The 26,425-nt window shown below is 44.3% G+C and overlaps 1 protein-coding gene across 2 annotated transcripts; it reads right to left on the bottom strand.

Moving 5' to 3' along the window:
- Nucleotides 1-99: 99 nt before the first annotated feature.
- On the bottom strand, nt 100-25,544 carry ep300a (EP300 lysine acetyltransferase a). 2 transcript variants are annotated; one of them, XM_077551621.1, is made up of 31 exons: nt 24,959-25,544; nt 22,599-23,278; nt 17,766-17,945; nt 17,156-17,486; nt 16,020-16,139; nt 15,560-15,799; nt 14,936-15,041; nt 14,677-14,802; nt 14,129-14,246; nt 13,894-14,035; nt 13,680-13,754; nt 13,404-13,489; nt 12,719-12,871; nt 12,029-12,505; nt 11,280-11,688; nt 11,053-11,171; nt 10,844-10,907; nt 10,507-10,682; nt 9,748-9,836; nt 8,802-8,882; nt 8,431-8,487; nt 8,270-8,347; nt 8,126-8,193; nt 7,892-8,042; nt 7,647-7,793; nt 7,451-7,564; nt 7,161-7,326; nt 6,831-6,998; nt 6,589-6,750; nt 5,750-6,031; nt 100-4,889 (listed from the first exon to the last, which is right to left on the bottom strand). In XM_077551621.1, the coding sequence occupies exons 1-31, from the start codon at nt 25,050-25,052 to the stop codon at nt 1,902-1,904; spliced, it is 8,247 nt and encodes a 2,748-aa protein (XP_077407747.1). In that variant the 5' UTR covers nt 25,053-25,544; the 3' UTR covers nt 100-1,901. The 2 variants fall into 2 exon arrangements, with proteins under 2 accessions (XP_077407747.1, XP_077407748.1); XM_077551622.1 differs by having other exon boundaries at nt 16,026-16,139.
- Nucleotides 25,545-26,425: the final 881 nt, after the last annotated feature.

Here is a 26,425-nt window from a genome sequence, read left to right as displayed (position 1 = left end):
GAGGACATTTCTATTCATTACAATTGCAAAATGTTTGGTCACGACTTAAAACTGGCATTACTATATAAATTGTAATCATGCACAAGTTTGACAAAAGAATTCCAAACAGTACAAACTTACTTTATTGTACAATTAATTTATTGGCAAAAAACAGTCAGACCACCAAAATAACTTAAAAAAAAATAAACTAATGAAAATGGAGCAACAGTTATTTTTGCTTTCTCTCAGCAAGCACCAAAATTTTATAACAAGAAAACAATAAGTGGTCAAAGATTCCATTTGAATACTTAACAAATATTTAAATAGTCTTACTTCCAGTCTCTTTTGTTTGGAGCGGAAATGAGATAAACAAAACATTTTTTGTTCAGTTGCCATGGGTTTGTACAGTGACTATGTTTACATCTATATTCATGTACATGAAACATTTCTTCAAAAGAGGATGGTTTAATATACTCCCAGGGCGACGGTCTGCAGTGTCGTTTTGCATCACCATATATTTAATACAAAACAAAACAATTTTATCTAATAATTCTTGTAGCTTCAAGTTTTATTTCCAAAAAAATAAAATTAAATAATATATCTATATATAAAAGACAGTTTTTCCTTGGTTTTTTCTTTTCTTATAAAATAAGTCTCAAGATATATTGCCACCTGGTTCCCCCACCCCCCTCCCTCCCATACCCAGCAACCATTGAATGAAAAATAGTGATCATGTGACTGTGTTGTCTTTGTAAAAAGCTAAATAACCACTTGAAATCTTTTAGGTCACACGACTGAAATCGAACCCGCCTGGCGCCGTCTCGATTTTTCACATCCAGCTTGTGGGATTGTTCATGTGTGACTAAATGTCTTCTTTACTCCAAACAATACACAGGAGGAAAAAGGGGAGAGAGAGAGAGAGAGAGAAAAAAAAGGCGCATCGATGCATGGCCTCCAAACACCTTTTACCGAACTTTGAAAGAAAAACAAATTTCAATACTGTACAGCAGCTTGGGAGTACTTGAATATGCAATCTAAAAGGGGGGAATTTAAATGTCTTGAACTATATACACAAGTTGTTTTCCCCTTTCATTTTCATTACAAAATACAGTATCTAAATCCACCATTTCTTAACTCTGTACAGTACTAACAATGAATTAAACTTTGTGGCTGAAAGTAAATTGAATCAAAATACAAACAAAAATAATAATAATCTCTTCTCACGGCTCAGAAGCCAGGATGGAAAATATATGTACACAAATTTAAATTAATCACAACCTCTAAACATAAATTGGCCTTGCCAGTTCTTTGGAGGATGGGGGAGGGGGTTTCAGAACCCGCAGATGTGTCATGTTTGAGTGGTGGGATGTAAAAATGATGAGAAAAAAAACTGAAATGCAAAATGTGTTGAGGCTTGTTTTACGATCCGCTGACAAAAAACTAAAAAACGTACTTCCCGTCCCTCTGCAAAAATCGATACAATCATGACTGGGTACTTGAGAAAAACTAGTTTTTTTGAAGAAAAAAAAATGGGAGAGGGGTGGGGTGGGGGGTAGTACAGCTTTGTCAACTCACGTGAATTTTTCACCACATTGAAAATCTTAAAAATATTCATAAAAAGGCAAAAAATCATCTGTCCCCAAAAATATTGTTGTAATAGACTACGGAAGAAATCTCTTCAACCTGAAACGTTGCCCTTCCACCATTTTGTACAGTTGGCAAAAATAGATATATATTAACAGCAATAACTTACCATTGTTTTTAATTTATTTATTTATTGACTTGTAGGATTTTCTGATGCGGATCTCCCATAGGAAGCTTCAGTTCACTTTTTATACATCACAAAAATATTTAAATAAAAAAATGAAAACTTGTCAAATCCTTAGTTTGACTCCCATCTCCTGTGATGGCACGCAAATGTGCTACATGAGGTCCAAACTGTTGTGGTTCATGTTTGCTGCCAGTTCCTGGTTGTTGTTATTGTTGTTGTTATTTGGGGCCAACATGTCGGACTGCCCGCCTGGGTTGGCGACGGCGTGCATGGCCGCCATGCCACTCAGCTGAGAAATGATGGAGTTCTGGTCCGAGCTGAACTGTCCCGGATCCACAGGCCCGCCTGGCGGCTGCTGCTGCTGTTGCTGTTGCAGCGGCGCCATATTGGGGTGATGTTGGCCCATGTGGGCGGGGTGGGGTGATCCAGTCTGAGTCTGCGGGGAAATGCGGTGCGGCGACGGCTGCGGCTGGGACGAGGACGATGAGGACGAGGGCTGCATGCGGGGGGACGGGCTGGAGTGGGGGGGCTGCGACTGCGGTCGCGGCGATGGCTGCGGCGACCGCACCTGATTGCCCAGCGAGCCCAGGCCGCCTTGGCCTTGCAGGTGGGGGTGCGGGGACTGGGCCATCTGCTGCTGGGGGCTCATGGGGCTGCTGTGCTGGGCCGGGGAGCCCCCGCCCAGGTGCTGCTGCTGAAGGAGCCTCTGGTGGATGTTCTGGTGGATCAAACCTTGGGAGGCCTGCGGCAGTGGGGGGCCGCCTTGCTGCTGCCCCGGTACGTTTTGACCCGGTTGTAGCGTGGCGCCCCCTGGCGCGCCGCCACCCGGCCCTCCATCTTGTCCTTGAGGTCCTCCCATTGAATTCTGTTGCTGCTGATGCTGCTGTTGCTGTTGGTGGTGCATTTGCATTTGGTGCAGCCTTTGCTGGAGGGCGGCCGCCACTTGGGAAGCGTTGCCCGGGTAGCCTTGCTGGCCCGGACCGCCCTGCGGCCCTCCTTGCTGCTGCCCCGGAAGCCTCACGCCGCCCCCGGGTTGGGCTTGGGACGAAGGTGGCATTCCTGGCTGCCCTTGGCCAGGCTGCATGAAGCTCTGCTGTCCTTGTTGGAACTGTCCCTGGTTTGCCATCTGCTGCTGCTGCTGTTGCTGTTGTTGCTGCTGTTGTCGTCTCAGGAGCATTTCTCGGAAATGCGGCGTCATGTTGGACATGTTTTGTTGGCCTGCTTGCATCGCTCCCTGCTGTTGCTGCAGGGCCGCCATTTGCTGCTGTTGCAGGCTGCCAGGCAACATTGGCCGCTGCTGCTGCTGCTGCTGCTGTTGGAGTTGCTGAAGCTGAGCCATGGTGGGCACGCTCCTCCCTGCGCCGCCCCCCTGAGCCATGTTCATTCCCGCTTGGCTCATCTGCTGGCCGTCCATGCCGGCCACGGGCCCTCCTACTCCTACGCCAGCCCCCTGGAACCTCACGCCTCCGGGGCCTTGCGCAGGCCCCCCTTGTCCGCCGGGACCACCTTGCCCTCCCTGGTACCTGGCGGCTCTCTGTCTGATGAACGCCGCCATGAGTGTGGGGTTGGAGCGGAGGATATTGAGGACTTGCTGCTGCTGGAGGGGCGAACTCGGGGAGCGCAATGTTCTCAAGAGGTCCTGCAGCGCCCCTTGTGGCAGGTTTCCCGGCCCCCCCGGCTGCATCAGTCCGCGGTTTCCTGGCTGAACTTGCTGCTGCTGTTGCTGCTGCGCGACCGCCGACTGCTGCTGCGCCGTCATGTGATCCATGATGGCGGACCTCTGCTGCGGGGTCATCCCCGGCCCCCCGGGTCCCCACTGCTGGTTGGCTTGCTGGAGCTGCCCGCCGCTTCCCGGCTGGAGGTGCTGTTGGACTTGAGGGGGCAACTGAGACTGGGGGCCACCTTGCTGCATGCCAGCCAGCATCCCCTGCTGCTGAGGGTCCAACATAGTCCTGCCTACCATTCCTTGAGCCTGGGGGGGAATCCCCTGAGCGCCCATGTGAGGCATGCCCATCTGGGCGGGGTTGTTTTGGTGGTGAGGATGTTGGGGCATCATCCCGCCCTGTCCTAAACCTCGGATCTGAGCCTGGGCCTGAGCCTGAGCCATCTGCCTCTGGGTCTCCGCGAGCCGTTGGATTTTGAGAGCCGTCTCGACTGCCGCCAAAGGGGGTCCTTGCTGCTGGCCCTGAACAGGCATGGACCCTTGCACCTGGCTAGGTGTCTGTTGCTGCTGAGGTGGGGTGGCGGGTCCGAGTCCAGCTTTCCCCATCGACGGGTGCAGAGGAGAAGCTCCCGGCGGTCTGGGATTGTACGGCGGCAAAGCGCCGGCGTGCTGCTGCTGCAGTTGTTGGACGCCGGGTGGCTGTTGCTGCAGCTGAGGCATCATCTGCTGCTGGGGGGAAGTCATCACCCCCCCTCCACCTCCTGCGCTCATGGCCTGAAACTGATGGTGTTGTAGATGATGCTGAGGAGGGATGGCGCCGCTTTGCTGCTGAACTTGCTGTTGTGGACCCACGCCGACTCCCTGCTGCGGAGGAAGCGCCAGCAGATTTCCCGGGGTGGGCGTCTGCGGCGTGGGTGGCTGCGTGCCGGCAGACGTGGGCGTGCTAGGAGCGGTGCCTCCATTGTTGGCTCCCGGAGAGGGCAGGCCGTTGCCCCCTGGGGCGCCTCCTGGAGCCGGTTTGCCGGCTCTCTGCATGCTGGCCATCCGCCGCCTCAGCATCTGGGCCTGCTGGAGCCGGTGCTGCAGCTGCTGTTGATGCAGCTTGTGCTTGATGTTCAGGCAGAACGGCACCGGGCACTTGTTCTCCTGGCAGTGTTTGGCGTGGTAGCAACACAGCGCGATAAGCTGCTTGCAGATGGGGCAGCCGCCGTTGGTTTTTCTTTTGCAGCCTCTCGTGTGCTGAACTACGCGCTTCATCTTCTGGCAGGACGGCAGCGAGCAGTTGGCGTTTCGACACTGGCAGGCGTGGACCAGCGACTGGATGCAGCGCTGGATGCTGAGGCGCCGCGAGTCTCCCGGGCTCTGCGTGCTGGCGCCCGTCTGGTTGCTGCTCTCGTCGTCCAAACCCAAGCCTAACTTCTCCATCTTGTGCTCGTGGCCCTTAGTGTTGTAGCACGTGATGCAAAGGTCGTAGTCCTGCGAGAGATGACATGAACAATCTTATTTAAAACAAATCCACCGGGTTATAAAACAAGTTGTGGATATTGGGTAAAATATGAGGTTTAACCTAAAATGCATTCCAGCTGTTAAAATTAGTGGCCACTTCCCTCCGACAACATTGTGTTAATGGCCAGGTACTGTCGAGTCACTATTAGGTGCAGACTTGGTCTTACGATGTCATTGCTTAATGTGTGGGTTATTCATTATTTTAAAATGCTGAGTATACTACGAGCAGGAAGTAAGCAGTCAGAAAATGGTTAAAAGTAGAATCACCAACCGTTGAACAATGGATTGATATTGTCCATGAGATTTATGGAAGAGATGTAATTTACCCTGAGAGTTGAAAAAGATGCATTCTTATCGAATCAGATAATTATTTTTCCAGCAAAGAGAAAAACCTCTTACCTTGCTGACAGATTCAGTTGCTACTCCAGTCTCATCAGAGCTGCCAGTGCTTCCTTGTGTTTTTAGACACGTCACACAAACAAGCAGTGACAGCTCGACTGGAAAAACAACTAGCAACTGTAAAAAATAATTGTTGGAAAAAGAAAAACTAACAAACACACCTAGCAACTGGTGTTAACTTGCCCTCTTCTTTTTTCACCTGCTTGGATAGACAAAACTAGTCTTTCATTGCTTTTGTTCTTCACAAGTAAGTTCATTGAGCAATTTGGTAAGAAAAATATCCAGATTTTTTAAAAGGCGGGCGGGGTCAACCGACTGAGTTATGTAACCTAGATTGGACCATGGGCAGCTTGAAAAAAAATGTTAATGTCATTTAAAAGAAAATATTTTGCTTCTTCCCAATAAAAAGATAATTTCAATCCGTAGCTCACCTCGCATACAGTACAGTGAAACCGAGTCTCCACGTGGTGTTTGCACATATTGCACGTGTAGACGAAGCGGTCTTGGCTTTGGTTGTGCAACTCCACCAGCATGCACATGGAGCTCCACATGGAGCGCCTCAACGAGCTGAACTCCAGGTGTTTGTCCCGCGCCAACGTTAGGAAGGCGTCGCGGCCGTCCATGAGGTCGCAGGCCATTAGTGGATCAGGGTCCACGATGGGGGGCAGCGCGTTGGCCATTGGACCCGCGATCAGCCGGATCACAAAGAACACCTATGGTGAATAAAGACATTTCCATTTGTTCATTTATTTCAGGCAGCAATCAACATCAACAAGATATGATTTTTTTCCAAACAATACTCAACTAAAGCTAGCCTGAAAGGAGTGGGAGGAAGACAATTTTAAGACTTTAAAATGAAATGTTTGTTTTTTAAACAAAAATTCACAATTTTAATTGATTATTCTCAGACAATGACTTGGTTAAAACTAATTGCTTTGGATAAATAAAGCATATGCCGGAAGGCAAAACCAATCTTTGAAAACAGTTTCTTTCCAGCAAGTTTTCTTTCCAAGCATGGACTTGAATAAACTTCTACAGAAATAACGGAAATAATCCAGTGACCAGGTTACTTATTTGGGCGACACTGATGGTGCTTTTGTGAAGTTGTTCCATTTTGTTCGCAGCCGTTTTGTTAGTGTAAGGCAGCACATAAGTGCACTTTGAACAGTGGAAGCAGCAAAAATCATGTCGATTAATACATTTAAATCAATCAACAAAATCAATTGCTCAGCCAGCCTTAATGAGTAGGGAGCATTTTACGTTTTTATACCTCTTTGTGTTTTTCCATAGTGGCATACAGCTTCTGTGAAAGGTCATTGGACACATTGGGCATGCCCGGCTTCTTCTTATTGGCTCGGCTCAGGCTGCTCTTGTTCTTACTAGTCTTCTTATTGTTCTTCTTCTTGGCATTTTTACTATCACCTTTACTGTCCTGCACACACACAAAAAAGAAGGAAAAAATGTCAATGTCACTTAACACAACCTCACGGGTTAAAACACTCAATTACTTACATCAATACTCTCATTAGAAGTGCTGTTCTCCTCCCTCTTGCGTTCTTCCTCCTCCTGCTCCAGCTCTTTAATACTCTCTTCCAGCACATTGGGCCAAAAGTCACCTTCAAAATAAGGCAACTCGTTGGCGCTGGTCAAACGGTCCTCTGTCGCCTGCTTGAAGATATCCTGTAAGAGAGGAATCCAAAATACAATGTAATGTGTCATTACTGGGAGGTGCGTCAACAGCCGGCTTGACATGGAGCCTTGCATTGTGATTCGAATGAAAATTCTCCATCTGAAAATCCAAACAGAATTTCATCCGCAAAGACTACAATTGTGCCTCTCTACCTTGTAGTCGTGTACTATCCGCTCAGCCACAGCTTTGTCCAACATCTTCTTGTACCACTCTTGGAGGCGTTTTGGCTTTGGAATCTTCTGATCAGCAGGGTGGCAGTGGAAGATGTAGTCATCGCCTTCACTGGGCGGACAGGCCCAGATGTGACCCGTTGTGTAGCTGGGGAGTATTCAAAAAAAGTGAACACAGATGCTAACAGACAGAATTTAATAGAAGGTATGCGCTACGTTATCATTACTACATGATTTCTGCAAAACTAAAAAAAAAAAAAAACAGGGCTTACCCCAACTTTTTGGCATATTCCAAGTAGCCAATGAGGATTTCATGGTAAACAGCCGTTCGCAGACTTCGCGGCCGGAAAAAATGCACACTGTCCAGGTAGGAGATGTAAACTCGTCTGAAAGGATGATAAAAGAACAGTCAACAATTTTGTGGAGTTTAATTAAATAAAAAAATTGAAAAGTGTGTTAAGTACATACCTCTGATTAGGCTGAGGGCAGTCTGAGCCGTACTCTTGCACATGCATTCCAAAAAAGCAGACATCTGCGCCGTCAATGTCTTCAAATGCAAAAAGGGCTTTTGTCCTGTATGGGAAAGACTCCGACATCTCTCCACTATCCACAAATCTGAAAAGACATCAATGGAAACCCTCAATTTAAATACACAGCAGCAACAAAAAAGTCAAATAACTTTTGAACATTTTGCCGCCCGGTCGCTGACATACCTGGACTTCATGCCGGGTTTCACTTCCACAACTTTGTCTGAGACGTGCACCATTCGGATGAAGACCTCCCCAGCCTCCGGGTGGCTCTGACGCTTCAGAAAGTCGTTCACCCTCGTCTCCAGGAAAAAGCCTAACTTTGTCTGAGGCAACCCTGATAGAGAAGAGCAAATGCTTCTTTTTTTATTTATTCCATATTTTGTTTTATCTTTAAATAAAAGATAATTGGTTACATACTTTTAGCAGAATACTTGTTCTCCCTCCTCGTCTTATTAGACTTCTTGAGGCAGCCATCACATACAAAACTGGGGCATATCACAAAATGAAGGTTAAGTCAACTTATAACAATAATTTTCCATGTGATGACAAAAAAAAACTTACCCCAACGGCCAGATTGTGTCATTGTGTAAGACACAAATCTGGTGCATTTTGCGTCCACAGTCCAAACATTCAACAAGCCTTAAATCAAGAAAGCATAAGACATACATTACATGCGATTTGGCCACACACGGGTGTGAAAATTTGATGGCTGCTAAACTTACAATTCAGGGTCCAGTGTGTCATTCTTTTTCTTCTCAAACTGCTCTTTGTTAATGGATCTGAAAGAAATTTGAGTAAGACATTAACGCAAGAGAAAAACACTGCAGTGGCAAAACTAAAATCAAACACATTCTACAAATATGCATAAGTTAGGTACCACTATATATCAGAACAGTACATGTTTTTCCAATGACTGATTAAAAACTGTGTTTTGCAGAAAAATAACTACAGCTTAACAGCTTGACTTGTTAACTTGAAGGTCACTTGCACCACTTTGGTGATGATGCAATGAAAATAGACATTTGACGTTATCAGCCTTTTTAAAATAAATGTATCATACTCGTATTTGTTCTTAATATACAATAATACTTACGTCTGTGGCTGAGTGGGGTCATCACCCAGGGACACAGTCTCTCCCTGGATCTCGTTGAAACACTTCTCACAGAAGTGGTACCTGTCAGCAATAAGCCAAAATTTTGGTGAACTACGCCATTTTCCGCCATAGCAGTCAATGACCAACAGCGCATGGGAGGGCAGTCCCCAAAAGGAACACGAGCAAAGCGGCAAGCAGAAGTGGATGCATTGGAGAGCAGGAAGTGTTTGGTAGATGGGAGGGGGGGGATTAGTGATGGAGGGGATGGTTGTGGAGGTTCATGGTTGAACATGGTGAAAAACAATGGGAGTATCATATCACAACCATTGGAAAGGACAAGAGACAAGTCACGTGACAAGACAAACATGACTGACAACACAAGAGCAGAAATCCCAGGCAAAGAGCCCAGATGAGCAATTTGGATATGAAATAGGATGAGCATAAAACACAACTAAGAGCAAAGGGAGCGCGAACAAATGGGTTGGGTTTTTTTTTTAACAGGGGAAGTGGGCTGGGGAAAGAGGTTAGAGCATAAGATATTATGCACACGCAGGAAATAATTGCTTAGTTCATTGCAAAGTGGGTCTTTTACCATCCCAGCCACAAACAATTCACAGATGCATAAATGCACTTTACAATGAACTGTTTCTACAGGTGCATCTCAGTGAATAAGAGTATTGTGGAAAACTGATGATGGTAACGTTTCTATAGTATTCAAATTTATCAAGATGCCCCTGTAAAAAAAAATAATAATACAAGACTGACTTCTAAAATGCCAATGTATTAGGTACAACATGGAAAAAATAAAGGCGTTGAAGATGATGGAAATGACAAAATTAATCAGATGAAAAATGTTTTCATATGAATCCACTATCAGTCGCTTTCATCAAGCCCCTTCATTTTTCAAGTTGTCCATTCGCCATGATGATAAGAAGCTCCTCTGTACCTGTTCTGGTAACTGAAATAAGCAGCGTCTCGGGGAATAGTGCACAGCTGCTTCCCGTAGCAGCACAGTGTCTGAGGGGAGAACTCCAGCTGTTGGGCAGAAGCAAAGGAACAGTCAATGACATATTTCAACAAAAAAAAAACAAAAAACTAATTACTGGCATCAAACAAAAACATAACCGACTCCCTTTGCAACATATTATGCAGTCCAGTGCATAATGTGACGGTCAATAACACCCTCAGGGTTAACAGATTTAGTTAGAAATGATTGATTTAATAAGAACAAAGTTTTAGTTCACCCTCCTAGCAAACAAGCACCATTCCTGAGTTGTTTTATTTGTCAGCAAAACCAAAAATAGACGAGTCTACTGAGAAATATGATATGGCAGTGGCGTTCCCAAGACCATTTTAGCTCCATAGCTTAAAGCATTCAAAACACTTGAAACATTACATTGCATTTGTGCATCCAAATACACTTTGAGAAGGGTTTGACTGGTACGAGATGAAGCGTAGTTTCATGCACAAAAAGAAACTGATACAACATGAGGGAATGACAGGGCTAAATGTGAATTCCAGAGATTTAAATAAGTAGTAAAAAAATCTTCTAGGCTCTCACAACTGCTGTCACGTGTAGCGTATATTTAAAAATTTAATTACAAATACAACTCATCATTGTGCTTATTTTATTATGATTCATTTAGAAAGCAATACAATATACATCATTTGTTACACTTTTTGTTCATCTCATGCCAGGTCTCACCTTTCTTCCACAACAGTAGCCAAGTCGCTGCATGACCGGGTCAATCTCCTGTTCAAAGACCTCCGCCAGTTTGGAGCAGCACTTGTAGACTCGAGATGTTTTGCGATTGTACAGCCAAGCATTGTTGAACATCAACCAGATGTCATCCACGTACTGCCAGGGGTCCTGATACTGGCCTACAAGCACAAATACACAATCATCATGTTCGCATTCAAGGCCATAATGCGTTTTTATTATTATTATTAATATCATGAATAAGTCCTACAGGAACAGCCTCATAAAAGCTTTGGTAATATTGTTGAGGTTTTCCACTAATTAAAAGAAGAGAAATACTGACCTGTGTCTAGCTTCCGCTTGATAGTGGACAAATCCATGGGGTTCTTCACAATGTCGAAGTAGTCCTGTTAAAATATCATGTACAGGTATTACATCCCATGAAACTGGATAAAATCAAAAATATCTAGGGGGAAAAGAGTGTCAAAATGGACACACAAAAAAAAACAAAATAACTGTAAGGTTTGTACAATAAGCCGCATGCTCACGTACAGGTATGCACAATAGCTGTGGATCAACCGGCATCCTGAAGGGCAGCGACTCCGGTTCTTGCCTGTAGAGGGACTCCAGTGTTGGCATTAGGGCCTGGCGAAGCTCTTCTGGCTTGAAAACTTGAAAAAAGGTACACAATTTGGTTATGATACAAAAATTATAATAATAATAAAAATATTGAAGTTGGATTAACCATAGACACAGATTTAAGATAAACTTTCCCATACTCTTCTTTTTTGCCGGTGCCTGCGAAACAGCCGCGTCGGATGATTGCTCTTCTTCTTTCAACTCCTTTTTAATATCCGGTTTCTTGTCTTCAGTTTTTACAACCGACGTTGGCATGGTGGTCGATGTATCCATTGGAACTACCTTGCCTCCTTCTCCGGAACATTCCTCCCTTTTAACCTCAATTTTCACAGGACTTTCTTCCATTTTGACATTGCTGAGCTTCCCCCCCTTGGAGCCACTGCCGGTGTCGCTCTCCTCCGCATCATCCTGCTGCTTGACGTCTGACTTATGGTCTGGCATGGCGGCCGTGGTGTCCGACTGCACCTGTTGGGAGGAAGTATCCAGGCTGTTGACGGAGGCTGGAGTCAAAGCCTGGCTGTCCGCTTGGAATGAACCCTTTTGGGACAACTGCAAACAAAAAGAAACATTTAAGTAGGATACAGGCATAAAGCGGAACTGGCCGTTTGAACATCAAGTGTAAATCCAGCCTAATAAACACCAAAATTTGGTGCAAATGGTTATAAATTGTTAACTCATTCACTTCCAGCCATGTTCACTGAAGCAACCCCCTTTGCTCCCAGCTGTTTTACTGGATTCTTCAGGTCAGAAGCTTTATTAAAGCCTTCTGTATGCTCTAGCATAAAGAAACCCCATGAAAAAACATAAATACGTTTTTGGGAGTGAAGGACAAAGAATTAAAAAAATTATTTATACGTTTTTGGGTTTGAATGAGTTAACCAACACTGACCGGAGTGCGTGGCATCTGAGCACCATGTGGTGTTGAGCTTGAGCCAAGTCCAGGGTGAGATGGCGTAGTGGAGCCGGCGCCGATGTGTGGCTGCTGGAGGGGCTTGTTGGAGCCAGGACCCTGGCCCAGCTGGGAGGCTTGGGGTGGTGCCAACTGCGGTGCATTAGGGGTGTGTGGCTGAGGGGTCTGGGAGCCGGCGAGTCTGGGTGGCGTCTGGTGAGGTGTGGGCGAGCGACTGTGAGCCGGGGAGGGTGAGCTGCCGCGCATGGCTCCTAAATGGGGTAGGGAGTTGGGTTGCTGGTTTGCATTTGGAGTCATCGAGGAGGTAGGTGCTCCAACAGTCGAGTTGGGGCCTCCACCGCCGACACTCTGAGGGCCCATGGATCCCACCGTGGAAACTCCGCCTGAACCGCTTGCAGAGCCTGGTTGTGCTAAAGGACTAGCAACTGGGAGAGAGGGAGGAGTGCCCATCTGCGTCTGAGAAAATAAAAATAAACAGAATGAATATTTAGGACAGTAAGGATGAATGGATCATTTTCAAATATTCATAGAACATGCAATTCTCAACTATGATCTTATTTAAAGACGATGTAAAATCAGATTTCCAATTATATAATGGCTGTTCCCCTTTGCTTACAGAAAAAGTTGGCGACTAAGTCATTGCTGTCATTCACAATTTTCTGATCTTACCTGTGGCATGCCTCCCTGAGGTCCAGGCTGTGCCATCCCAGAAGGAGTTGTTCCGACCACAGGTCCTGAGCCAGCAAACTGGCCCTGGGGCAGATACTGGTTCTGGAGTTGGTTGACATTAGGCTGACCCATCCTAGATCCAACAATTCCCATCTAGACGTACAGGCACAGGTACAAACACAGAAATTATTGGAGATTTGTCATCTAGTGGCGTGGAAAGTCAAAGAAAGCTATTAAAGTTATTACTCATGTTGTCTTTAATGTCACAGAATACGGATTAAAATGTGTCACTATAATACAACTAGATCAGTGGTGTCCAAACTCGGTCCTCGGGGGCCGGTAGTCCCGCAGGTTTTGGAGGTTTCCCTGCTCCAACGCACCTGTTTCAATCAACAGGATTGTTATCAGGCTTAGTAGAGCTTGCTGATGAGCTTCAGCTGTGTTGGAGGAGAGAAATATCCAAAACCTGCGGGACTACCGGCCCCCGAGGACCGAGTTTGGACACCACTGAACTAGATGAATAAACAGCAGTTGTCTGCCACTGTATTTTTTTTATACATTTTTATGAGTGGTTCTATTCAGAACAATTGACAAAAGAGCCAATGAACAGGAAAAAATATATGCATAAATTAATGCATAACACAGACTGAGCTCATATAATAAAACAAGTACATTTTGTACAGACCTGATTGCCAGATGTTCCCAAGGGGAGAGGCGGAGTGGACCTCTGGCCCATAGACTGCATCCCCATCTGACTGAATTGATTCATGCCTGTCAAAACACGCCAACTGTTATTACCACACGTACCACTTAAATCGGAAACCACAATTTACATCTAATATAAACATACAGTATATTGAATTCGTTTTCTCGCTCTTTTGCTCAGCAAGATAATCGCTTGTAAACATTATCCGGTGCGATACTTGACTTTTATATGAGCGAATCCCCAATGATTGTCTACCTGGGCTTTGCATTCTGTTGACCATCTGATTGGGTCCAGTGGGACGTACCATAGATGGGTCAGGGAGGGGACCATCTGGAAAAACAGAGGTATAATGTGTACATGACAATAAAGGTGCATAAATCACCTTACACAAGCTACAGTATTTATTAACAACTATTCCTAATTGTTCACATGAATATCGCAAGTCCATGTACAATTCTTGCACACTCACTTGGAGGCAGTCCAGCAGGAGACTGACCCATGCCGGCAGGGCCAAGACCCAGACCTTGCTTCTGGAGACGGGTCCTCCTCTTCTCCTCCAGCTCTTTCTGGATTTTGTAGATCTTCTCAGCTAACAAGTGATAATACTCAGCCTGGCCAAAAAGAAAGGCAAAGGAAACAAGATTGGGGATGAAATATCTGTACTTACAATTAACTGCTGTGAAATGACACCTGTGGTCACTTACTCTATTGTTTGCTGACTCGTACATGTCTCCTTCAACTTTTCTGGCATAAGCCACCAAGTTCTCCATCCTGCGGTCTTTTAAAGCTGCAGGATCTGGAGTTGGAAAGATGGCCTGAACACTGCGGGTGATGGGGAAAAAAATTACAAGTTAACTGGCGGCTCATTTGTCAGTATTGTGTATACTAGATGAAAAAGACATTATTGAAATGACACAAACAGCACCATTGTATAAATGACGATGCCTTAGAGGAATCAGTCCAATGAGCATCACCTTCCTGTTTTTATCACTGCTACAATTTCATCAATACAATAAAACATTTTTTCCAAATATAAATGGAAAAGCAGTGGAATGGTGGACAATAACTTGGCAATAAGAACTTAATGAATTTCCGTGCACAGTTTGATCTTCTTACCTGTAATATTAACATAATTGAAAAGTCCAATGTTGTCACTTGTAAGATTGAATAGCTTCCCAAGTCACAGTGCATCTAGAAGTCATTTTAGGTTGTGACCAAAGGGGAAAAAATGCCAAATGTTGTCAGTACTTACAGCTTGTGTACCAAGTGGTTTCGCAGGTCCTGCGTGATGTCCTCATGCCAGCTTTTTCTCATTCCTGTGGCAGAGGGAGGGCCTGCTGTGGGCATGGAGCCGACCCCACTGGCATCATTCATCAAACTGGGGAACAAAAACATCCTTCAAATCACAATCTTGAAAAGATATTTGTCTCAACCCAATTTGGAAGTCTCGATATATACAGTTCAAAACTGTTCAGGATTCAAATGGACTCAGGAGGATTTTTCCTTCGTACCTCTGGCTATTCACATTGAGATGCATCATAGTGTCTTGCAGTAAGTTGGCTTGTTGATTCTGAGAAGGCGTACCCACACCTCCATTAACTCCCATAGGATTTGCTCCTGAGTAGAGATTAAGAGAAGACAATTGCGTATATAAAATGCATGTATGTACCTTTCTCCTGTAAATAGCCCTTAAAGGGGAAGTCAACCGTAACAATTTTTTGACAATAATATGTTATATGGGATCTTGCTCGTCTAAAAATGACATTCTGATTAATATTACATTTGTGGAATATGAGTTATGAAGCAAAATCTAGCCATTTGTATGCATCTAATGGTGTGGCCATTTTGCCACTTGCTGTCAACTGAAGATGACACCACAGTTACTTAGTTTTCTGAAGCTGAGCTGTGATTGGTTGTTACCTGAGACCCGAGCAACTGTGATGCCATTGTCACTCGATGAGCAAGTGGCAAAATGGCCGCCTTCTGATATTGTTAAAAACTGCGGGATTCCAGTAACACAATATTAAGCAGAATACCATATTAGCCTACTGGGGCTGCATAGAACATATTATTGTCAAGAAATTGATTTTGGGTTGACTTCCCCTTTAAAAAGGTATTCAAGAAAGCCAACTTACCCATTGGGTTCATCGGCCTCATACCGGCCTGGCCTTGGAGGGCCTGGTTGGGCATGTTGGTCTGAGAATGCTGTCCCTGGATCTGGTTTCCCTGGTAGGTGAGACCTAATGCTGCATAGGCTCTTTCTATGGAACTGGGGTCAATCTGGCTCGGAGGATTAAGGTTTGGAGCACTTGGTTGGCTACCAGGGACTGACCCAAGAGAACTGCCCAGACCTGCAGCAGCTGCACTAAGAAGAGCTGTGAGGATATAAGACAACAGATGACAATTAGACACACTTAAAAAGCACTTGAACATTTTTTATGAATTAAATAAATGCTCTGTTGTCAAAATTATTATAGCAAGCACAACAACTGTAATGACAAATTGAAAAGTCAATGACGGAACCCATTGCTTCAAATGAGGGAAAAAAAATTGTTAAAATAAATAAATAAATAAACATTTTGGTCGGATACAGACACTCACACTGCGGGTTCCTCTTGTCCCCAGCATTCTTCAGTGGCAGGCAAACTGGACAGTCATGTCGAGTGCAGTTCTTCCAGTGGGAGATGATTTGCCTTGACGAAGCACAGTGAGCAACTGAGGAAGAAAATACATGAAATTAAGGTTTGTTGCTATGGGTTAGGTGTTTGCGTTTTTTGTGTTCCTAGCCAGGAAAACAAGTCAAATTCTAAAGAAACTGAAATAATTATACATTGGACATCCAAGAAAATTTACCTGCTATTTAGAGTACAAATTGTTCAACAAAATACAGCGTTGCTCAACTATATTGCAGTTATTCTTTGTACCCTTTTTTTTTAAACGGTATACAGTGAAGCCCAAATTTAGAGATGTACACCTTTAGTTCAGTACCTAGCCGTGTTGCAACATGTAGCGTAATTAAGAACAATAAGAATAGGAATACACAGTGTAAAAAAGTAACACAATTTGCTGCTTAAGTATTTGGTGTTCTCCAGAGCAGAGAGAATACGTGCATGGGAGTAGGGCTGAGCGATTGATAAAATCAAATTCAATGTAATGCAAATCAAATTGCCGTCGACTGAAAATGACATCATAGTGCCGATTGGCACAGCTTGCAAACGTTACATGACCAAACCCAGAAAACAGGTGACTGTCATTATCTGAGCCCTTTGGCACTGTGACATCATTTTCAGTCGACAGCAAGTGACTGTACAGGGCAAAATGTCAGCCCTTTGTGATGGATAAAAACAGGTGGATTTTTCTGCCTATTTCAAATTCCACAAACGCAATATTAATCAGAATTTGTTCGTGAATTGTGCTTAGACGAGTGGGAGGTGAACAAAAAAAAGTGAGAACAGGCATGACTAAGCAAGGAATACCTTAAAAAAAAGTGTATTTAATCCTTTGGATTGTCTTTAAATGTTTTGTGTATAACATTTCAGTCGAGTAAAACATTTTATATAGTCTCCATATTGCAGATTTTTGCCTATTGCGAGTGCGCCTCGAACACATCCACCAAATAAAATGAAACTCCTTTAAAGAGTCGTTTCAAGAGTTAAATACAATAAATGGTGGTCAATGATTGCGAACTGATGACTATTCGTGGTAGATTCATTTATGGTGCATCAACTCACCCTGACAATTCTTGCCAGCTTGGCAATGCGTCATGTGATTGAGGACGTTCTTCATGGTGCGGCAATGAGGCAGGTTGCACTGTCGGACCTCACCGTTGGCCTGCTCGCGCCGCTGACATTTGTGGGCGTGAAGCAGGAGAACGAGCTGCTGCTGGATCAGCTTGCGTTTCTCCGGATCAGCGGTGGGCGGTGCTCCAGTCGCGGCGGAGGCTGCCGAGACCTGGGTGCCAGGACCCACCAGACCTCCCTGAGCGCCGGGAAGCATGCCAGGTGCTACTCCCACAGATGCGACTGAGGGTCCGCTAACACCCGACTGGGACTGCTGTGAGCCCTGCAAAAGAGAAGCAAAAGGGCGTGAGGAAGGCAGTTGAGGTCAAAGTTGAAATACATTATCATCACCTTCTTAAAATAATTTACACGTCTTTTTTTGTTGCAAAAAATATGTATTTTTTTTGCCTAAATCATCTCCTTATGATGCAAAGAGTTAAATGTTTTGTGTTTCCTGAAAAATCTGAAAAAAATGGCGTATGAGATTATTTTAAGAAGGCGTCGATATTTCAAACGGCATAGAAAATATTGTATAAAGCACTTTATTTACAGTATTTCTTACCATGGTGGCCATTCCTTGCATGGGCTGACTTTTCTTGTCGACACCGAACTGAGCCAGGCTGTTGCCCATGGGACCTTTATTCGGATGTTGAGAGCCCATTCCTGCACCACCAAGGCCTTGATTCCCCTGCCCTGCATATGGACCTCCAAAGGAGACCACCTGGTTGCCCATCATCGCCATCTAGAGAGATGCATGGGAAAACGTGATCACGGGTGGACAATAACAGTGACAAAAAGCAAGGATAAAAAGTAAACAGGAGTCGCGGTGAAGAGTAAACTACAATTTTTACTGCTGAAGTTGTCTACTGCTACAACCACAAATGCAATATATTTAATACAATGTGTCCAAACAATCAGCATAAATGGAACTGTTAACCGACTTCTGTACCACAACAAGTTGATGAGGAAAAAATCTGTGACCATGCAAAAAAAAAAAAAAAAGCATGCAGCTGAAAATAAAATGAAAATATGCACTATAGCTCATTTTGTGATTTTTAAAAAAGCAAAGAGTGATTGCTCAGTCAACAACCACAAAGATTTAGACACTCCACAGGTGTTGACAGACAGAAACAGACATAGAGTGCCATAGATTTCATTTCCCATGGGTCTCCTATATGACGTTCAAAGACTCATTTGCTTTGGGCCAGAGACAGTTTGGCAACCAGACATTACCGCCACCCATCTAGAATTAAATGTTTTTTGTGGTAAACAGCCATCAGTTAGGATTCTCTCACAGTCTCACTATATACCGAAGGCATTGATCTATTTATTAGCATCCCCGTCTCTATGATTTTGCCCTAGTTCCATCCACGAGCTTCAGAAGTGCCTTTTGCAATTTACATTTATGACGCATCCATACGGGTCCACGCTTAGAAACTGAAACTAGTCTCAAATTTGAAAATGATCCAAAAAAGATTATAGGTACACATCAACACTTCTTATTATTTTCCTTTCGGCTTTTCATTTCAGGGGTCGCCACAGCGAATCAGTTGCCTCCATCTAAGCCTGTCCTTTGCATCCTCTGCTCTCACTCCAACTACCTTCATGTCCTCTTTAACTACATCCATAAACCTCCTCTCTTTGGTCTTCCTCTAGACCTCCTGACTGGCATTTGGAAACTCAGCATCCTTCTGCCAATATACTCACTCTCTCTCCTCTGGACATGTCCAAACCATCTCAGTCTGGCCTCTCTGACTTTATCTCCAAAGCCTCTAACATGTGCTGTCCTTCTGATGTACTCATTCCCGATTCTATCCATCCTGGTCACTCCCAAAGAGAACCTCAGCATCTTCATCTCTGCCACCTCCAGCTCGGCCTCCTGTCTTTTCCTCAGTGGCACTGTCTTCAGACCAAACAACATCACTGGTCTCACCACAGTTTTATAAACCTTCCCTTTCATTTGAGCTGAAACTCTTTTATCTCACATCACATCTGACACTTTTCTCCACCCGTTCCAGCCTGCCTGCACACGCTTCTTCACTTATTTTCCACACTCGTCTTTGCTTTGGACTGTTGACCCTAAATACTTAAACTCATCCACCTTCTTGGTCTCTTCTCCCTGTAACGTCATTCTTCCACTTGGGTCCCTCCCACTCACACACAGATACTCCGTCTTGCTACGGCTAACCTTCATTCCCCTCCTTTCCAGGACAAACCTCCATGCCTTTAGCTTCTCCTCCACCTGTTCCCTGCTCTTACTACAGATCACAATGTCATCAGCAAACATCATAGTCCATGGAGATTCCTGTGTAACCTCGTCTGTCATCCTGTCCATTCCCATAGCAAACAAGAAGGGTCTCAGAGCTTATCCCTGATGTAGTCCCACCTCCACTTTGAACTCCTCCGTCACACCTACAGCACACCTCACCACTGTCTCACAATCCTCATACATGTCCTGCACCACTTGAACATACTTCTCTGCCACTCCAGACTTCCTCATACAAAACCACAGTTCCTCTCTGGTCACCCTGTCGTAAACTTTCTCCAGATCTACAAAGACACAATGCAGCTCCTTCTGACCTTCTCTGTATTTCTCTATCAACATCCTCAAAGCAAATACTGCATCTGTGGACCACTTTTTTTTCTGGGCATGAAACCACACTGCTGCTCACAAATGTTCACCTCTGCCCTCAGTGTAGCTTCAACTACTCTTTCCCATAGCTTCATTGTGTGGCTCATTAGCTTTATTCCTCTGTAGTTGCCACAACTCTGCACGTCTCCCTTGTTCTTAAAAATGGGCACCAGCACACTTCTCCTGCATTCCTCAGGCATCTTCTCACTCTCTAAAATCCTGTTGAATAACCCAGTCAGAAATTCCACTGCTACCTCTCCTAGACACTTACCATACCTCCACAGGTATATTATCAGGACCAAGTGCCTTTCCACTCTTCATCCTCTTCAATGCCCTTCTCGCTTCATCCTTAGTAATCTTTGCTACTTCCTGGTCCACAACAGTCACCTCTTCTACTCTTCGTTCTCTCTCATTTTCCTCATTCATCAACTCTTCAAAGTACTCCATCTTCCCATCACACTACTGGCATTTGTCAACACACTTCCATCCCTATCCTTTATTACCCTAACCTGCTGCACGTCCTTCCCATCTCTGCCGCTTTGCCTTGCCAACCTGTATAGATCAGTCTCTCCCTCCTTACTGTCCAAACTAGCATACAAGTCATCGTAAGCCCGTTTGGCCTTTGCCACTTCTACATTCACCTTACTCTGCATTTCCCTGTACTCCTGTCTACTTTCTTTAGTTCACTCAGTGTCCCACTTCTTCTTAGCTAACCTCTTTCTCTGGATCCACTTCTGTACCTCCTCATTCCACCACCAAGTCTCCTTATCTCCTTTCCTTCCAGATGACACACCAAGGACTGTCTTACCCCGTCTCCCTGATCACAGTTGGTGTAGTAAACTGGCCGCCGCCCAAGAAGTTTTCAAGAAAATGTTATGTATTTAAAAACTATAAGGCACACTTGAATTTGTCTTATGTGTGCACAGAGTTCCGGAGTTCCTTCCAGCCAAGTTTCGGGGCAAATGTTGCTGCACCAACGGATGTTTCTGATTGGTGGGCTGGTTCACGCTCGTTCTCGGTTGGCTGCTGCCCTGTGTTGGTAGTGCGGGGGGCAGGAGCTGGAGGGTTGGCAGCGAAGGCAGAAGAGAGTTGTGGCTGTATGTATTCAAATGTGGAGATGGACCGAGAAAGTGAATAAAAAGAGATCAAATAAAAGACCTATATCCCAATATGATTTTTTTCTTAAAATTGCATGAAGTTAATGGCAACTTTGTATTCATATGATTTCTAATTTCTTGTTGTCCCTGATCTTAATGGTATCAGTCACCGCCATGAGTAATGATACCTTAAAATAAGACTGGTATTGGCACCGATACGATACCTGGTATCGGTAGTCACCTATCATAGTCAGGATGATGCCACCTCTGCCTCAATTTGATCCAGGAAAAACCCTGCCATCCTATGCTGTCTGGCTACACTCTCACCTACTACTACTTTGCAGTTGCTGATCTCCTTTAGATTACACCATCTACACAAGATGTAGTCTTGTAGTCACATCAACACTTCTGACTTCTGCTATTTGCCTCCAGCAAGGACTATTACCCTACATATTTCTTTTCAAGCACAATGCAGATTCATTTGGCTTTCTTAGCAGTAGTAGTGCCTTCAACACTAGTGTCTGAGGGGCTAGCATGTGCAGCTAACATGTACATTAGCACTTAACAGCAACAAGCTAATCCAAATACAGTGGTGCCTTGATTCACCAGTTTACTGTTCCATGACTACCTTCGAAATTCCAATTATCTTTCCCAATTGAAGTGAATGGAAACGCCAAAATTGTACGGGGTTTTTGACAAGAAAAATAGCACTCAAGTATTGTACATTCTGTAACTTACATTGATAATTCACCTAAATAAAATTTAACAGTTTGTATATCATGATTTCACACTAATTCATTCTACAGCTCCTTTTGGTATACGTCCTTGGCCACCAGGGGACAGTATAATGTAAACATACGTAAGTACATAAAGAAGACTCAAGCTGCAGTTGCAGTTTATCGATTTTAGAAGAGGATTAAAATGCCAGTGAGCACTGTTTTATTGTCTGTCTACATGTGTTGCTGCACTGTCTATGTTCAAATATCCATAACTTGACGTGTTCAACACCGCTACATCCAAGAATTGTTCACTATCTGCCGAACTGCTGGTTTTAGCGTTTAAGTTCACTGCCGCCATCCAAAAACATCTGCCGAGTGAAGGCTTGTATCGCGAAGTCAGTTTTACAGTTAACTTTGACTAGGAGTGACAAACAGCTTGAAGCAAGCACACTTCTTATTTGGAGAACAGTGCAAGTGTGAGTATTTTCATTTCCTCAAAGTGATGTTTGAATTTCTTAACAGCGAGAGAACGAGAACAGGTGCTAAAGAATATTTTACAATGTGTTTCATGAAGTTTAAATTTGTTCCGAGTGTGTAGAAGGGGAAAAACAAAAAAACTGTCTATTTTTACAAGGTCTCTCTACATCATGGATTTTCACCTACCACGGGTGTGTCTGGGATGTATCCCCTGTGATTTTGTTGTATGTAAAATGACAACCAACCAAACATGTACATTTACAGCCAAATCAAACCTCTCAACCTCCACCATGTATTCAATACAGACAGCATACCAATGCACCAGTTAATCGTCAAACACATAAGGAGAGTAAATTCTTGGCATTTCTAACAGCATACACACAAAGCGCATGGTTGTATATTACAGTAAAGGCCCAATCACACTTTTTTTAAGTTCATGCTATTAGAAATGTTCATAAAAGAGTCCTCACCTTGTTCAACGTGCCAGGTTGTTGGCCTCGGATGCCTGCCTGGCCCCCACCTCCCTGTTGCTGCAACGTTTCAGCCAACAGGTTGCTGTTGCTGCCCATCCCTTGATTCCCGAAGCCCATTCTGGGAGAACCGTTCATCACCTGATTCGCCATCATGCCTGCTTGCGACTGTCCGTTATTTCCTTTCTGCTGTGCCGCAATCATGGCCCTGTTCACGCCACCTATCATTCCAGCGACGGCATTCTGCTGCATCATGTTTGCCTGCTGCTGGGGGGAGAGGTGTTGTTGTCCTTGCCCCATTATCTGCTGAGGTACCTGGCCAGGGCATGCCTTCATGTTTGCCATGTGTTGTCCGATGGTCGTCGGGCCTCCTGGGCTCCCCAAGGACCCTTGGTGTCCCTGTGGAGTGGACGTGGGTGCCCCTGAACGCAACAGCTCCGACAGCTGTTTATGCTTGGCCACCGCATCTTGGCCTCCCCCAATGCCTCCTCCTGGACCGAGCCCAAATCCCATCCCTCCTCCTAGGCCTCCGCTGCCTCCTCCGGGACCGAGACCTCCAGGACCTCCCCCCAGGGTGGTGTGCAACTGGTTGAGATCACCCCCATTGACGAGGCCTGGTTCATTAGTGCTGATGAGTTCATCTGGAAGGTCATGCTCCAAGTCAAACAGTGAGCCAAAATCTGAAACGGATCACAAAGTTTGGATAAGTGAAGGTGGCACGTCAAGGAAACCGCAAAAAGGTCACAGCCGCATTGTAAGTGGGATAACCCTTCATTTTTTAGGTGTGACAGTGAACATACAATTAATACACCAAGCACAACACCACACATTTGGGCTGGATTGTATGTGCAAATGCACACCCTAAAATGTCTTCCACCACCGAATATGACTGACTTGTAAAGGTGACAAAAAGTATCATAGCTAGTAGAAGCATAAACTCAGTATGTAATTTGTATAGCATGTATGTGCAAAAATCTAACGCTATGAACATTTATGTTGGAAGTTCTGACCAAAAATGGCATTGCTAGTCCCTTACATGACCAATTTACTTCTATGCTTTGATTTTCTTATTACAACTGATCCACATGTATAGGTCAATTTACACTGCAAATTAAGTACTGTTTACTTTGTACGTTCATCTTTCTTGACTTCAATTTCATGGTATATATACACAACTACTTTACTGTCATTTGCGTTCATGTTTAGTGTAGCTTTTATGCTATCGTTTTATAACTTCCATTTTTTTTATATTTGTTCATCATTTAAACACCAACTTGGGAGTTTTTTCCTGCAATTTTTAATGACAATAAAGGCATTCTATTCTATAATGATGTACAGTACCTGTAACACCAATTGACATGTCCACTTGTTGAGTTCGCATTTCAGTTACCAAAACCCTATCTTTGAAGTCATGTTGATGGCACATGTACTATATTAAAGCAATTTATGACATGCTCAAAAACACTGTTCCCTTAAGAATAGCCATTTTGTTGTCAGGAAAGTATTTTCCTCAATCTAAATTTACTTTTAACTGTACAATACTGAGTGATGATAATTGTAGCTACGAAAAAATGACACTGACAACCAAAATGAAGATTTTTACATAAGAAAATAAAGTAAGCGGTTGAGATAGAAATGACTTTCATGCACGGAGGAGTGTCTTCGTGCCAACTTGATTTTGATGCTTTAGACATGGCGCTGTCCATAATCCATGCTACCCAGTTTGGCGATCAGGCCAGTCTTCCAGCTGCTGCCATACACCATCCACAAAAACACCTCCAGCTATGGCAATTAACGCTTAAGCACCATTAAAAAAAAAAGAGAAGAAGCTCGAGTTAAGCTCCCTAAAAGGCCCATTTTGTCGGCAACCTCTGCTTTTCTGAACATCTTAACGCTGCTTTTTAAAAAACAGGGAAACTCAGGTTTGTGATGAAAGGGGGGGGGGGTGTTTCAAACGTTAACAAAATTTAGACTTTTATAAGACAAGGCCGGAATTTATTGGCTTGTTGTCAGTGTGGTAAAGTGTCCAAACGTGACCACTGGAGCTTGTACTCAACTTGTAGTAAAGCCCGACTCTAAAGGCAATTAGACACGGGGCAGTCGTCAGTTATGTAGCTTAGCAAATGGCTAACAGGGCTAGCTCCGGCTGTAATGGTTGGAAGCATGCGAGCTAGCTGGGAGGGCTCCTCCGCACGTCCGACACACTCCGTGCTACTAGCACGGCTAACGTTAGCCAGCTACGACAAAAACACAAGAGGAATCCCGCGTCTTCGCCCGCTTCCAGGCGCACAAAAACGGGCGAAAAAAGCCCAAGTTGACAAATAAGACAGTCACGGGTGATATATTGAAGCCATACGTACCGTTTCCATCGCTGGCAGAGGCGGAAAGTGCCGGAGAGGAGAGTTTAGGCCTCTTGGCTGAAGGCGGGCCAGAGTCCAGAACGTTCTCGGCCATATTTTTTTCGAAATAAAAATATATAAAGTATCCACAATTGCAGACGATTTCACGCCGTTAGAAGCTCTTTCCTTTCCGTTTCCAATATTGCGACTTTTCCCCCTCCTTTAGGGGGATTAAGAGGGGGAAAGTCCCGTGTACAAATTACTCCTCTTTCCCTGGGTTCGCCTCTCGATTTCAGCCTCGGCGTATAATCAACCCCCCTCCTCCCTCCCTCGTCGGATTTTTTGTTCTTTATAAATTTCTGCCAGCGGAGGAGGAGGGGGTCGGTGAAAGTAAAGAGGGGAGAACGCACGCAGCGGCTTCTCCCCTAAACTTGGACAGCTTCTTCGGATGTAAATAAACTGTCCCCGGGTTTCTCGTCCATGGCTGCATCCGTCATTTCAGCCTCCTTTTCCAGCGGAGTCTGACTGGAGATAATGTCGGGCTCGTTTGCCTGCCAAGTGATGGTGGTGCCGCTGGTGGGAGCGGGTGAGGATGAGGTGGTGTCAACTAAAAAAAAAAAAAAAACATTAAAATAATAATTATTATAATAATTCACTCTTGTTAGTGCAATGGCCCCAAAAAAGTTTTCCCCCTTTACATTCAACGTTGATTATAAATAAATGCCTCGCACCTTAGAAATCTCCTCTCATTTTCATGTTTTTGTTTAGAATGGACGCATAGAATACATATATTAAAAAAGCAATTACATTTCATTAAACCAAAGCTCGAATTTACACAAAATAGAATATATTCTGTGATTCTTGTTGTGCTAAAATTTTGTTATTTTGTGCATGAGCATTCTTATTATTTAAAATTGATATTAACATTCAAATTGTAATTTACTGTTTGTTTTTAATACAGCCAGTACTGTTACTAGCACTTTGTGTGTAAATTATACAGAGTATGAGGAGTGTCAGGAAAAATCCAGAAATGATGTCACAAAGATATCGTTCAAATCCAACCTGTAAAGTACAAATTTTCCCTTTCTATGTGGGCCATCAAACCTTACGCAAGAAAAAGTGGGAGTTCACAACATTGACAACCTGAGTATCTGACAGTTCCTGGCTGAGAAGAACATTTCTGCGCTGGAGCAACTTCCCCACTTTTCAATGGGGGACAGGTCTGGACTGCTGGCAGGCCAGTTTTGAATTGACACTCTTTGACTACAAAGCCACACTGTTGTAACACATTAAGAATGCGTCTTGGCGTTGTCTTGCTGAAAAAGATGTTTCTTGGTTGGCAGCGTATATTGCTCCAAAACCTGCTCGTACCTTTCAGCATTAACGGTGTCTTCACAGGTGTGTAAGTTACCAATGTCATGGGCAGTAACACACCCTCATGAGGTCGCTCGTAAAGTGGTGAACTTTGTCCCGGAATTGCAGGCTCCT

Source organism: Vanacampus margaritifer, chromosome 18 (assembly GCF_051991255.1).
Source record: "Vanacampus margaritifer isolate UIUO_Vmar chromosome 18, RoL_Vmar_1.0, whole genome shotgun sequence".
NCBI lineage: Eukaryota > Metazoa > Chordata > Actinopteri > Syngnathiformes > Syngnathidae > Vanacampus > Vanacampus margaritifer.
Note: the sequence above shows the minus strand (reverse complement) of the source record. Positions and strands in the feature narration are given on the sequence as shown.

Coding starts and splice junctions, on each gene's coding strand:
- ep300a (XM_077551621.1), bottom strand. CDS start 25,052: ATGGCCGAGAACGTTCTGGACTCTGGCCCGCCTTCAGCCAAGAGGCCT. Junction 14,036..14,128: donor ACGAGTCAGCAAACAATAGA/GTAAGTGACCAC, acceptor CTTTTTGGCCAG/GCTGAGTATTATCACTTGTT. Junction 13,755..13,893: donor TCCTGCTGGACTGCCTCCAA/GTGAGTGTGCAA, acceptor CTGTTTTTCCAG/ATGGTCCCCTCCCTGACCCA.